The sequence below is a fragment of the Mirounga angustirostris genome, unplaced genomic scaffold, assembly GCF_029215605.1.
Source record: "Mirounga angustirostris isolate CCGP_5_RB_7025 unplaced genomic scaffold, mMirAng1.0.hap1 SCAF_17, whole genome shotgun sequence".
NCBI lineage: Eukaryota > Metazoa > Chordata > Mammalia > Carnivora > Phocidae > Mirounga > Mirounga angustirostris.
Window position 1 is genome coordinate 44,726,574 of NW_026991725.1, and position 13,026 is coordinate 44,739,599.

At 58.1% G+C, this 13,026-nt stretch overlaps 2 protein-coding genes across 7 annotated transcripts in view; one reads left to right on the forward strand and one right to left on the reverse strand.

Moving 5' to 3' along the window:
• TBCD (tubulin folding cofactor D) overlaps positions 1 to 13,026 on the forward strand; it is a 164,618-nt gene that overhangs the window by 147,506 nt on the left and 4,086 nt on the right. For 3 of the 4 annotated variants that reach the window (XM_064583412.1, XM_064583411.1, XM_064583413.1), the window contains 8 exons: positions 3,165 to 3,248; positions 3,593 to 3,751; positions 3,825 to 3,963; positions 5,950 to 6,071; positions 8,445 to 8,522; positions 10,152 to 10,241; positions 10,498 to 10,585; positions 11,305 to 11,414. In XM_064583412.1, the coding sequence (XP_064439482.1) occupies positions 3,165 to 3,248; positions 3,593 to 3,751; positions 3,825 to 3,963; positions 5,950 to 6,071; positions 8,445 to 8,522; positions 10,152 to 10,241; positions 10,498 to 10,585; positions 11,305 to 11,414 (870 nt within the window). Of the gene's footprint in view, positions 1 to 3,164; positions 3,249 to 3,592; positions 3,752 to 3,824; positions 3,964 to 5,949; positions 6,072 to 8,444; positions 8,523 to 10,151; positions 10,242 to 10,497; positions 10,586 to 11,304; positions 11,415 to 13,026 lie in introns of those variants that run through there. The other variant, XM_064583414.1, reaches the window with a different exon arrangement.
• The window catches only part of B3GNTL1 (UDP-GlcNAc:betaGal beta-1,3-N-acetylglucosaminyltransferase like 1), a 136,000-nt gene that overhangs the window by 4,990 nt on the left and 117,984 nt on the right, over positions 1 to 13,026 (reverse strand). The window contains exon 14 of one of the 3 annotated variants that reach the window (XR_010408724.1): positions 935 to 10,775. The exons of 1 other annotated variant lie outside the window; for it this stretch is intronic. The gene's annotated coding sequence lies outside the window, so the exon portion shown is untranslated. Of the gene's footprint in view, positions 1 to 934; positions 12,900 to 13,026 lie in introns of those variants that run through there. One more of the 3 variants, XR_010408722.1, reaches the window with a different exon arrangement.

Genomic DNA, 13,026 nt, shown 5'->3' on the forward strand with positions numbered 1-13,026 from the left:
CATCAGGATGTTCCCTCACCTCACTGGTTTGCTTTTCTTCCCTTCTGCTCAGTCCCAGATGGTGCTGGGGACACGGCCGCGTGGGGCCCTGATGGCCTCGGTGTGCCCTTGGAGATGCGGGCAGGGCTCCTCAGTGGGAGCCTGGGGCGCCCCCGTGTCCTTGGGGAGTCCACCGTGACAGCTGCCTGGTGGCCCTACGACAGCACAGCCCCGACCCCTGCACTTCCCTGTCCCTGTGGGATGCGGGCTGGGGGCGCTGCCCTGATCGGGGTCTGTGTCAGTCAGTGATGATGGTCGGACCCCGCCCCGGGCTCAGCTGTGTGCCCTGGAGAGTGGGTCGTTCTTCCCGGTTCTTTGTGGGGCATGTGGTTTTGGAGCGGATCCTGGCTCCGGGACGTTTGCTGTGGGGATGGGTTTCCTCACTCCTCCGGGGGTGCTGATGGCTTTCCAGTGGCCAGCGGGCTTGGTTTGAATCCAGAACTGCGGTCTCCGCCTCACCTGATGTGGGCGGCCACCCTTGTGCTGTGTGGTGGGCAGCCCTCCTGCGTGGGCGTGGGGTCCCCCTCTGGGGCACACCCCCACACGGCGCTCCCTGTGCTCCCGGGGGCCCTGGTCGTCCCAACTCCCCATGGTTCCAGCCGGAAGGGCGGTGGCTTTTCTTGGGTCCCTCCGCAGCACGGACACGGAACCCTGTGAGGAGGAAGCCCGGGTGCTGGTGCGGGCGTTCCCCCCAAGGCCTGTGCGGTGCGGGCGTGGACGCCCAGCGACGTGCGTCCTTTTCAGAAGACTCTCGCTTTCTTTAGACCGTCCCCAGTCACTTATTTTTCCACCTGTTTTCTGTCAGCATGTTGTTTAAAGACCTGCCTGTTTGTTCTGGGATCTGTGGCAACCCTGTGTCTGCCTCTGTCCTCTCCTAGTATTTTAACACTTGGTCTTTTTTTTTTTTTTTTAATTTTTTAATTTTCATTTATTTATTTTTATTTTTTTAAAGATTTTATTTATTTATTTGACAGAGAGAGCCACAGCAAGAGAGGGGACACAAGCAGGGAGAGCGGGAGAGGGAGAAGCGGGCTTCCCGCTGAGCAGGGAGCCCGATGTGGGATTCGATCCCAGGACCCTGGGACCATGACCCGAGCCGAAGGCAGACGCTTAACTGACTGAGCCACCCAGGCGTCCCTAAGAATCTTTCTTTCTTTCTTTCTTCCTTTCTTTCTTTCTTTCTTTCTTTCTTTCTTTCTTTCTTTCTTTCTTTCTTTCTTTCTTTCTTTCTTTCTTTCTTTCCTTTCTTTCTTTCTTTCTTCTTTCTTTCTTCTTTCTTTCTTTCTTTCTTCTTTCTTTCTTCCTTCCTTCCTTCCTTCCTTCTTTCTTTCTTTCTTTCTTTCTTTCTTTATTTATTTTTTGAAGATTTTATTTATTTATTCATGAGAGAGAGAGAGAGGCAGAGGCAGAGGGAGAAGTAGGCTCCCCGCAGAGCAGGGAGCCCAACTCGGGGCTCGATCCTAGGACCCTGGGACCATGACCTGAGCGGAAGGCAGACACCTAACTGACTGAGCCACCCATGCGCCCTTCTTTAAAGGTTTTATTTATTTGACAGCCAGACAGCGAGAGAGGGAACACAAGCAGGGGGAGCGGGAGAGGGAGAAGCGGGCTTCCCGGGGAGCAGGGAGCCTGACATGGGGCTCGATCCCAGGACCCGGGGATCATGACCTGAGCCGAAGGCAGACGCTTAACGACTGAGCCACCCAGGTGTGCACCATAATTTAGATGTTTTAATTATCTATAAATCTTCTTATGCCCCCTTGTATCCTGAGTATTTCAGTATGCATAATTGATTTACCTATATGATACTCTACTTTGTATAAGAACACTTTTTTTTTTTAAGATTTTATTTATTAATTTGACAGACCGTGAGAGAGGGAACACAAGCAGGGCGAGTGGGTGAGGGAGAAGCAGGCTTTCTGCGAGCAGGGAGCCCGATGCGGGGCTCCATCCCAGGACCCTGGGACCACGACCGAAGCTGAAGGCAGACACTCAATGACTGAGCCCCCCAGGAGCCCCTATTTTTTTTTTAAACCATTCCTTGTAGCGCTAACCAAACCCAGAAAGTGTACACTCAGAATGGCGGAGGCTTTGGGTGTGCACATGCTTGCAGGGAGCACGAAGGTCAGGCCTGTGGTGTGGGTGCGGGTCGCCTGAGGCCCTCTGTGTGGGGTCGGACCGTGCGCCACCTGTAAGGAGCTGGTGAGGCCCCGAGGGTGTGTGTGCAGGCTTGGGTTTGTCCTCTGTGTGTCCTCTTCCCCCACCTCTCCTGTGAGTGCTGTACCCACAGACACTGGGGGGTCCGCAGGGCCCCGCCGTCCTCGTGTCTCCCACACCCTGCCCAGCCTGGCGCCTGCAGATGGGCAGGCATATGTCTCAGGTCCTGAGCAGCATCTGGTTGGCAGCCATGCCCTGGGGACAGCCTGTCCTGCTCCCGTGAACCCCGGCCCGTGTCTGTCTCGTGCCTCCAGCAGCCCCACACCTGAGCTCAGTGCTTCACCGGCCAGGCTCCTGTGGGCCGGGGCCTCCGTCTGTCTGTCGGTGGAAGGGCCAGTGCCTGGCCTGCAGGACCTGCCGGCCTTGCTGGTGCGGGGCGGGTCTGTGGTCCCTGCTGCCCAGCTGTGTCCCCGGTCTGAAGTGCGGCTTTCACCCTGGTTTGGCCAGTCATGGTGTGGGCTCAGGTTTCCACGTTGTGGAAGCTTCGTTTCTTCAGTGTGAGCGGATGTGGAGTGAGTCTGTCGCAGTGGAGAGCGACGCCCTGATCTGGAAGGGTGGTGGCAGACAGGAGCTGCTCCGTATGCGTCTGTCCCTCAGTTTCTCTGCCGGGAGAAGGCTTTGTGGACCAGGCCGCACTGCACGTACTGCATTTGGAGCTTTTGTGGGCACCTCAGTGCCGTTTGTGTGCACTTGGGACCTGGCATCTGCCTTCGGGTGTCAGACATGCGTCCTTGCTAACAGAGCGCAGGAGAAAGTGCTCTAGCCAGCTGCGTGTACTGCGTTTGGTGGGCCTTTCCTACCAAAGTGACGGTCAGTCTCTGGAACTCGCCCTGGTTGAAGGTGTCTGAGCCTCCTGAGTGTGGGTCACATGGCACCTGGGGCTCTTCATCGCCTCCTTGTCCCTGCAGGGTCCGTGAGGCCGCCATGACCAGTCTGATGGACCTGACGCTCCTGCTGGGGAGGGAGCAGCCAGAGCTGATCGAGGCCAGTGTGTGAGTGCCTCCTGTGTGGGGTCTGGCCCAGTCGGTGGGAGGACGCCAGCACTGTGGGGGGAGGCCGGGGTCTCTGTGTCCAGTCTGCTTTTGCTGCCGGGGCCTCCCTTCCCTCCCTCCTACCTTCAGTTCCTTCCTGTGTCCCCTTCCCCCCGTCACCCAGCCCACCCCATCTGTCTGCACTGCTTCTACCCCAGACCTGGTGCTCAGGCCTCTGAGGGCTCAGGTTCACTGTGGCTGCGTCCCGTCCACCCTGTGGCTGGAGTAGATGCCGTGCTCGCGGGGCTGCTCTGGCTGGTGCCCTGGGTTCAAGCTGGGCTAATGGCCTCGCTCTTGGTTTGTAGCTGTCAGCAAGTCATGTGTCATGTGGCCCAGCAGGCGAGTGAGAAGATTGACCGGATCCGCGCGCACGCCGCCCGCGTCTTCATGGCTCTGCTGCACTCTCACGGCTCTCCCGTCCCACACGTGCCCCACCGAGGAGAGCTGGAAAAGCTCTTCCCCAGGTACGGGAGGCCGGGGTCCCCGACCCCCGGCGGGCGCGGGCCCCCCTCCAGCTTGTTGGCTCACTCTCTGCAGATCCGACATGGCCTCCGTGAACTGGAATGCGCCGTCCCAGTCCTTCCCTCGCATCACCCAGCTCCTGGGGCTGCCCACCTACCGCTACCATGTCCTGCTGGGGCTGGCCGTGTCCGTGGGCGGCTTGACCGAGTCGACGGTGAGGAGGCCTCTTCCCAGGCCCATGGTGGTGGGTGGCACCTGGCCCAGGGCTGGGGCGGTGTGGGAGGTCTGAGTGGGACAGCCAGAGGCTGAGAGGCACATGCTGGGAGGGCAGCTTGGTCCTCGCTGTGCTGGTCTTTCCTCTGCTTTGGGGGTCAAAGTGGGGTCAAGGGTCCGCCCCTTCCCCTGGCCTTGGGTTTCCAGGGCAGGACCCCCAAGGACCGTGTTACCTCTGCTGAGAGTGGGCTGGCGTTCCCAGTGGGAAGCTCAGTGGCAGGACTATTTAGGAGAACCTGAAGCACACAGAACTACGAGGAAAGTTGTGGCGAGCTTCTGTGTGGACGGCGTCCCGCTGCACATGGCACAGGGCAGCCTGGTTCTCCTGTGAGCGTTGGGCTCGGCGGCCCGTTTGGACCTCACTTACCAGCTGCTGCTTCGCCCTCTTTGCTTCTCTTTCCTCCTCTTTGTGCCGTCATTTTCTGGATAAGTCTGGTCTGTTGTGTGTTCCGTTTTCTCGTGTCCTTTCTCTGGCGTAGGGGTCACACGTCCTTTTCCCTTGGACCCGGGAGCAGTGTCGTGTGCACCCCACTTTGGAGCCGTTGGGGGATGTCCTGCTCCCCTGTGTGGTCACACGTGGGTTTCCATGGGGACGGCGGATGCGTTTTCACTCCCCTGCCCTTGGATGCCAGTGTCGCCAGAGCAAGAGCCCTGTCTGGTGGGGCCGCTGCTCCTGGTTCGGCTGTGGGGATGCCCCCCTCATCCCTCGCCTGGCGCTCGGCAGCTGCAGCCTGTGACCGGCTGGGATCTGTGGTCTGTGTTCTTTTCTGGAAACTTCTCTGCCCTCCTCATTCTTGTTCAGGATCTCCTCCGCCCGTATACCCCTTATGATCCCCACGTATCCACCTGTGCTCCGCCCTCCCTGGTTTTCAGTCTTCTTCTCCAGGTACTATTTTGTTTTGCAGCTTTGTACAGTCTGCTGTTTAATTCCCTCCCCATGCTGAATTTTTGGTTTCCATAATTCCGTTTTTTATTACCAAAGGTTCACTTTGTTTTGAAATCTCTCTTGTGCTTTTTCACTGCAGGCTTATCTGGGTTTTGTTTTTTGTGTTTTTTGTTTGTTTTTAAGAGAGCGCATGGGGGGGAGGGGCAGAGGGAGAGAGAATCTCAAGCAGACTCCCCACTGAGTGCAGAGCCTGACGATCTCACGACCCTGAGATCATGACCTGAGCCGAAATCAAGAGGCCGACGCTCAACCGACTGCACCACCCAGGCGCGCCCCACAGGCTCATCTTTGTCGTCGCATTTTCCCCAAGAATTAACCTGCAGTGCTCTCCCGTGTGCCGTGTCTTGTAATTCTCGTACCTGTGCTCTTGGGTGGGAGGGGGTCTGTCGGCTCACTTCCTCCTGTTGACTCGTTCCTGGTCACTCCCTGTCCTGGGTCTGTGGCATGGAGGCAGGCGACTCTGGTCTGGGGCCCTGTAGGCAGCTGTGGCAGCGGGTTTCTTCGGTGCTCCCCCAGCTGCTGGAGTCCTGCTGCCCCCACCGCCAGCTGTGTCCGCGTCCATGCGGTCACTGCATCGACTGCTTCTGCTCATCCGTTGGGGTCTGTGGGGAGGTTCTCTGAGCCCAGCAGTGCCTTGGGGGCTACAGGTTGAGTTTCGAATGGAAGGTGTCGGAGCATCTGGTCCCCTGACCTCCTTCTCGGGGAGACTGCAGCCTCCACTGAGGTCAACTTTTAGGGGTCGTTGTGGTGTTCGGTCTGCACTGCTGCCCCAGGAGAAGCATTTCTGGGTCAGTGCTCCTTCCATGTCTCTGTGCTTGTGTCCCATCTGGCGGGACGTTGCCAAGATCCCCACGCTGTGTTGGTCTGTCTCCTTGGCTCCATCGTGGATGTTGGAGTGGAACCATCGCGGTGGCCTCTGGGGCAGGTGGCGAGGGGGTGGCGGTCTTGTCACCGTTACCAGAGTGCATCTCTGTGTTGCAGGTCAGGTACTCAACGCAGAGCCTCTTTGAGTACATGAAGGGGATTCAGAATGACCCACAGGCTCTGGAGGGCTTCGGGGGGACCCTCCTGCAGGTCTTTGAGGACAACCTTCTGAATGACAGGTAAGGGGTGGTGCCTTCATCACGGTTTTCAGACCCCCGCGGTCTCACTTGTACTCACCAGGATTTGCAAGGGGGCGGTGAGATAGCCCAGGTGGGGACCTGACTGCGGCCAGGCCAGGGAGTGCCCACGGCTCACGGCGTTCCACCAGCCACATCACCATCGTGGAGCTGCCACCAGCCTGCCCTGTGGGTCAGCCAAATTAGGACTTTAAAGATGACCAAGGCGATGAGCCTGGGAGGGTACACGTGGCTCTTCCCCGAGGTGACATCTCCTTGGTCTGTGCATGGACACATCCACTGTGTGTCAAGATCTCTGCAGGCCAGGATTGGAATGTTGCAGCAAGAAATAGGCCTTGTTTTCTGAGCATCTTTGCTGTATTGTTTTTGCTAACTGCTTTTCCATGAAGGCAGCGTGTAGAGCCCTTGGGCCCTGACCTTGGAATTGGGAGTGTTTCCCAAAGTGCTCTGAGAGGGTTGTTCTTGGACTTGGTTCTCAACTGTCCTGGGTAGCTGGGCCCCGGTCACAACAGCGTGGGTGCAGGCCCTTGTTGGCCTGTCCTGTCTGTGGGAAGCAAATGGGAGCTCAGCCGATGGTCTTTTCTCTTTTCCTGGATGGCACTGAGTGTGAGTAAAGGGTGCAGTTCGGTAGACGTTGACTCTGTTGGCATCCCTGTAACTGTCACCAGTCAGGACACTGAACACACCGTCACCCCTTCCAGCGCCCAGCCCTAGGCAACCACTCGCTGATCTGCTTTTTGTCCCTGGGGTTCAGTGGGCATTTTCTGTGAGTGTATTTCAGTGGAACCTGCGATGTGTCTGGCTTCCATTGTGCGGTCAGACCACACTTGGTTCCTCTGTTGATGGTCGCCAGGGTTGTTTGTGGCCGGAGTTATAAAGAAAGCTGCGAGGGACATTCGCAGACATGTCTGTGTGGACGTGTCCCCACTTTGGTGCTGAGGAGCAGGCTAGCTGGGCTGCATGGCAGGTGGATGTTCAACTTCTACAAACTTGCCACACTGTTTTGCAAAGAGGTCACACTGTTTTATACCCTGCTGGGGCGTCTTGAGGGTCCAGGCGCGGTCTGTGTGTTCCGACCACTGTGGCCTGTCCTTTTGGCTTCGGGGCTTCCCTCCTGCCTGGCGTGGATTTCCTCCCCAATGAGGGTCTGTTCAGACCTCCCGCCTATTTTTCAGTTGGGTAGTCGTGATTTCCCGTCCTGCTGAGTTTTGAGATTTCTCGTGTGAGCTGTGCAAACCCTTTGTCAGACAGTGGCCTGCAGACACCGCCTTCCAGGTGGTGACCTGTCCTTCACGCGCTTGGCGGACTCTGAGCGGGCGCCTCCATGTGCACATGCTCCGGCTCCTCCCCCTGGTTTTTATGGGTGTGTTTGTTGTGTCAGAGCGAAGAGTCTTGGCCTGACTCGGTCACCAAGGTTTTCTCTTGATGTTTTCTAGAAGATCTATAGTATTAGTTGTTTTTTTTTTTTTTTTTAAGATTTTATTTATTTGACAGAGAGACAGAGTGAACACAAGCAGGGGGAGTGGGAGAGGGAGAAGCAGGCTCCCCGCGGAGCAGGGTGCCCCGACTCTTCCTAATTTATTTTTATTATTTTTTAAAAAGATTTATTTGACAGAGACACAGCGAGAGAGGGAACACAAGCAGGGGGAGTGGGAGAGGGAGAAGCAGGCTCCCCGCGGAGCAGGGCGCCCTGACTCTTCCTAATTTATTTTTATTATTTTTTAAAAAGATTTATTTGACAGAGAGAGACACAGCGAGAGGGAACACAAGCGGGGGGAGTGGGAGAGGGAGAAGCAGGCTCCTTGCTGAGCAGGGAGCCCGAGACGAGGGGCTCGATCCCAGGACCCTGGGATCATGACCTGAGCCGAAGGCAGACGCTTAACGACTGAGCCCCCCAGGCGCCCCTATAGTATTAGGTTTTATATTTAGACCTAAGGTCCGTTTTGGGTTATTTTCTGTGTGACACGAGTGACAGATCCATGTGTGTGTGTTGTTTCTGCGTGTGGGTGTCCAGTGTGTTGAAATCTGTCCCTTCCACAGTGTTGGTTTTCCACTTTTTCATCAGTTTTGGATACGTAAGCTCATTTCTGGGTTTTTCTGCTCCTTGGTCTGTGCTCTTGTGCTCCCTTGGGCTTTGCGGGTGAAATTAAGGGGTGCAGCTCACTCTTGCGTCCCTTAGTTGTTTGGCTTTTTTTGATCGTTAGTGTTTCCGTGTGACTTGTACAATAGGATTGTCGTTTTCTACACAATGTCTCATCCGGATTTGGGTTGGGACGGTGCTGACTCTGGGGGAGTCCGCATCTCGGTGGTTCCGGGGTTGGCGCCTGGGGCCTCAGCATTCGCCCTCCCGCTCAGGGTGTCTGTGCCGCTGCTGAAGACGCTGGACCAGATGCTCGCCAACGGGTGCTTCGACCTCTTCACCGCGGAGCAGGAGTAAGTACGCCCCGCTCGGTGCCTCTGTGCTGGGCAAGCCTCGCAGCTCGCCCCGTAGAGACAGAGCGAGGAGAAGCAGAGGTGAGAATCCGGAAGGTGACTTCCAGCACGTTCAGGTCTGGTCCGTGCCGGCAAGAGGCTTTGGCTGTCCCTAGTGAGGCTGGGGCTGCGCCTCCGGCCAGGCTCCTGCTGTGGCCCTTGACACTCAGGTGGGAAAAAACCCGAGCAGGTGAGGTAACCACGCTGCCCACCCCGCCGACCAAAGGGGGCCTGGCAGTCAGGGCGGTCATGGGCAGTGGACCAGGGTGGAGACGGGCAGTGCAGAGCGTCGCGACTGTCACAGGGGGACTGAATGGGGCTGTGGGGGCTGGCCGGGTGTGGGCACAGAGGGTGGGTGTGTGCAGGGACACGGACACACGGCAGCCCCGAGTCTGCTCCTGGCCAGTGAGCTCTGGTGTGTAGGCTCACAGTGGCTGGTTTATCTTGTTAGGAGCCTGAGGACTTTCCCTGGATCCCAGACCTTGAGGGCTTTGCCCCTGGGCTGGGCATCTTATGCCCTGGTGGCGGGGGGGGGGGAGGGGGGGGCTGGAGCTTCCTTCTGGGCACGTTTCAGGGACTTGGGAAGAGCTGTGCCAGGTGGGCCCCGCCTGGTGTTTTCCCACGTTAATTGTCTCCCACTCTGTCCCGCCCCCCCGGGCCCGGCCCGAATCTGGGGTCATGCTTTTCTGTCTAAAGAACATCTCCCAGAGGAGATGGATCTTCAAGGCTGTAACCCAGTGGAAAGTCCTCAGAGGGTGGGGGGGCATATGAATCCATATGAGGCATATGAGGTCAGCAAGGGAGCGGGTGTAGACCAAGAAAAGCCCCAGTGGAGCTGTGGGGTGTCCTGTTGTTAGGACGACGGGGAGCAGAGCCACGGGGAAGTAGGCCGAGTTGGAAGAGCACGTCACAGTAGGTCATCAGTGGTGTGAGCCACGTGGTCACGTAGGTGGAGGACGTGGTGGTCACTCGGTCCACAACAAGCGTTTCAGTGAGCTGTGGGGAGACGCCTGAAGAGGGGAGGGGGCTGGAGGTGCATACCGACAGCTCTGGGTGACAGGGATCTGGAGGAGGTAAGCAGGGGCGCCAGCAGGTGGAGGGAGACCAAGGGCCACTTTCCCTGAGGACAAAGAAGAGGGAGCGGGGGCAGTGGAACCCCCAGCAGCGGCTTGGAGAGGAGGACCATGTCTGTGTCGTTGGGAGCCTTGCTGGCCTGGCCCCACGTCGTCCTCAGCTGTGCAGAATGGAGGAGGACGTGTGTCCATGCTCTGGCCACTCCTGGGTTCTCCTTGGACCCGGGAGCTGGGCCTGGTTACAAGCTGGTCATCGCTTCCTTTGATCCCGGGCTGAGCCTGCACTCGCTGGACTTGCCGGGGACGGGCTGTGTGCCCCTCCGGTTGGTGAGGGTGGGGAGGCGCATGCCGGGGACAGGCACTGGCAAAGGAGCCAGTTAATGTGGCTGTGTGGCACCCCTGGGGGACAAGGCCCTCTGATCATCTGGTGGCCGCGCCGTCGCCGGATGCCACAGCATGTCCGTGCGGCACATGCTCGCTGAAAGCTCGTCTCTGGCATCGTGTTCTTCCCTTTTAGCCACCCCTTCAGTGTGAAGCTGCTCGCGCTTTGTAAGGAGGAAATCAAGAAGTCCAAGGACGTGCAGAAACTGCGGTCTAGCGTCGCGGTGTAAGTTCTGAGTTCCCGCTGTGACGATGAAGGGAAGGGCGGTCAGGAGGGAGAGACGCGGACTTCATCTTAGTCTCAGTGCGTCTGGAGTTGGTGCTGTGATGTCCGTGGAGAACACCTGTGTCTCTCGCAGGGGTCAGCTGCGACGGCCTCCTGGGAGGGGCTGTGCCTCGTTTTGGGGAGCGTGCTCATGTGGGGCAGGTTTTCACGGAAGCAGGCCCGATTGCCTCGAGGCTGGAGGTCAGTGTTGTTGCAGGTTCTGTGGGATGGTGCAGTTCCCGGGCGACGTGAGGAGGAAGGTGCTCCTGCAGCTGAGCCTTCTGCTCTGCCACCAGTTCCCCGTGGTGAGTGCACGCCACCACTCCAGGCGTCTTCCGTGGTGGTGCCACGGCCCTGACCCCTACAGTGTGTGCGAGGGGGCCCTGGGCCTGACAGCACCCTCACTCACGCCGCCTGCCCAGGTCAGCTGTCCTGCAAATTCCATTTTCCACTGGCTAAAAAACGCTCTTCAGATAATCCCGATGTGTCATTTTCCTAAAAGGTACAAGTGATATTTACACCTAACCCATTGGCTCAAAGTGGGGCCCAGTCTGGGCCCGGCTGCAACCCCCCATCAGAAATGCGGGTTCTCAGGCTGCCCAGCCTGCTCAGTTGCCCTGGTGTGGGCCCTGGGGCTTCTGAGACCATCCCATCCCATGAGCGGAGTTGCCAGTGGGCAGCTAGGGAAGAAAGCAGGTGAGGCAGCCTCTCTGACGAGGGGCAGGTTTTCCATGAAGCATTTCAGTCAGAGCAAGGTGGCCTGGCTTCTCCCTCATGAGGCTGCCATGGGGGCGGCAGGGGAATGGGGTGGCCCGGGCCACAGCCTGCGGGGTCACCTGTCCAGCCGTGGCCAGGGTCTCGTGAGCCAGGATCCCAGGTCACCTCCCTACTTTTAACAGCCTGCATGGTGCCCAAGCAGGTCTCAGGTTCCATTTGGACCCGGGGTTGGCTCCCTGGTCAGGGTCCTGTCACTCTGGGTTCTCATGGGTCTTTTCCTCCTGTTGACGTGCTCCATCCTGCCCAGATCCGGAAGACCACGGCTAGCCAGGTGTACGAGATGCTGCTCACCTACGGTGACATCATGAGTGAGGACGTCCTTGATGAGGTCATGACTGTGCTGGGCACCACGGCCTGGTGAGTGCGAGGCCCCTTCCTGTCTTCCTGCCGGGTTAGGGGCGGCATCTCGGTGAATGGGGATGTTCAGAATCTCCCTTCCTGTCCCTGAGGCCTCCCCCACAAACCCTCTGAAGCGACAGGGAAAGCAGGGGTCCCGGCCCTCGACGCCTCTGCTCTGAGGAGGTGGTGACCTTGTGTCTGCCCACAGGTCCCCACTGATACCCAAGGGGCTGGGCAGGCCCCCTGGACACAGGGCAGGGAGGGGGCGCCTCCTGTTCAGGTGGGAAGATGTTCAGAGTGCAAAGGTGGGTGGTACTGACCACTGATGGTGTTTCTCTCGTTGGGCTGCTTTCGTTGACTTAATAGCATCGCAGGCTCTCGGTGCTGATGGGGTCACTTCAGGAATGGCTCCCCTGCCCCTGAATGGCAGTGTTAGGAGTGCCAAGAAGGGAGTGGTGCAGGAGGCCGTTTACCCTCTGCGGGGACGCGCTCGCATGGTGGCCATGGCGGGAGGCCGTGGTGGGACATCAGGAAGGGTGGAACAGGTGCCCCCTGTCCTCGACATCCAGTTCTTTCCTGGGGCACCCAGAGCCATTGGCTTCTCCTAGGTCCCTCAAGGCAGAGCTGGGCCCCAGACTTGTTTCCGGTGCAGCGTCCTGTGGTGTCTGTCGGCTTTTAGACTTGACGCGTTGGGACGGCAGGGTTGAAGACGTGTGAGGAATGGGGGCCAGGGCTAATGGAGGAGGGCACACGGGCAGCGTGTCTGAGAGCAGGAGGGTATAGCCTGGGGCGCACCGGATAACGAGTCCCAACAGACACATGGGGGATACCCACTACGGTCCAGGCACACGCTCAGCTGTGGGTGCACCCCTACAAGGCGACCCCTCCCGTACCCTCCCCACCCATCTTGGAGAGGTCAGGAGGTGGCCCCTGGAGGCACCAGTGGTAAGGGGCCTTTGTGCCGATGGCGGACTGGGCTCTGTTAGGGTCCCCGCGCTCACATCAGCAGGCGAGGACACGCGTACGTGTTTATGTGCGTTTCCCTCGAGATTGTGATGTTCCTAAGAGGGCTGAGCTGTGCACAGAGCCTCAGGGGCCGGCTCCCTGGCTGGGGTGTGGACAGAAAAGGGCCTTTAGTTCTAGGGCTTCCTCAGGGTTCTCAGGGAGACATTTATCTCGGGGATGAGGGAGTTCAGTGAACGCCTTTGCGGGAGCCGCTCATGAAAGTTCCAGAACAGAAAACATGGGTGCCCCCGCTCTCTGAGCAATGGGCTGCTGACCCGACCCCGTTCCCCAGGGCCCGCTCTCTTCGGCGTCTGTGGAGAGAGTCGTGGTTCTTCCTGCGGCGTGCGTGGCCATGCGGTCAACTTCACAAACACAAAGGCATCTAGCAGATGCGATTCTAAGACAGCCTGGAAGGGGGGCCTGGTGCTGAAGCGCCCGGTTACTCCTTCCTCCCCACGTGGGGCGCACAGGGCTCTTTCCCCACAACCCAGTCACTTTCTGTTGAAGGAAATGCCAAAGGATTTTACAGTAATTTGTTTTTTTATTCTAAAAGAAAAAGATAATTTAATCTTTATTTTTATGAAAGGGATAAACAGCTTTCAGGGGGTCAAATAAAACTTTAAAA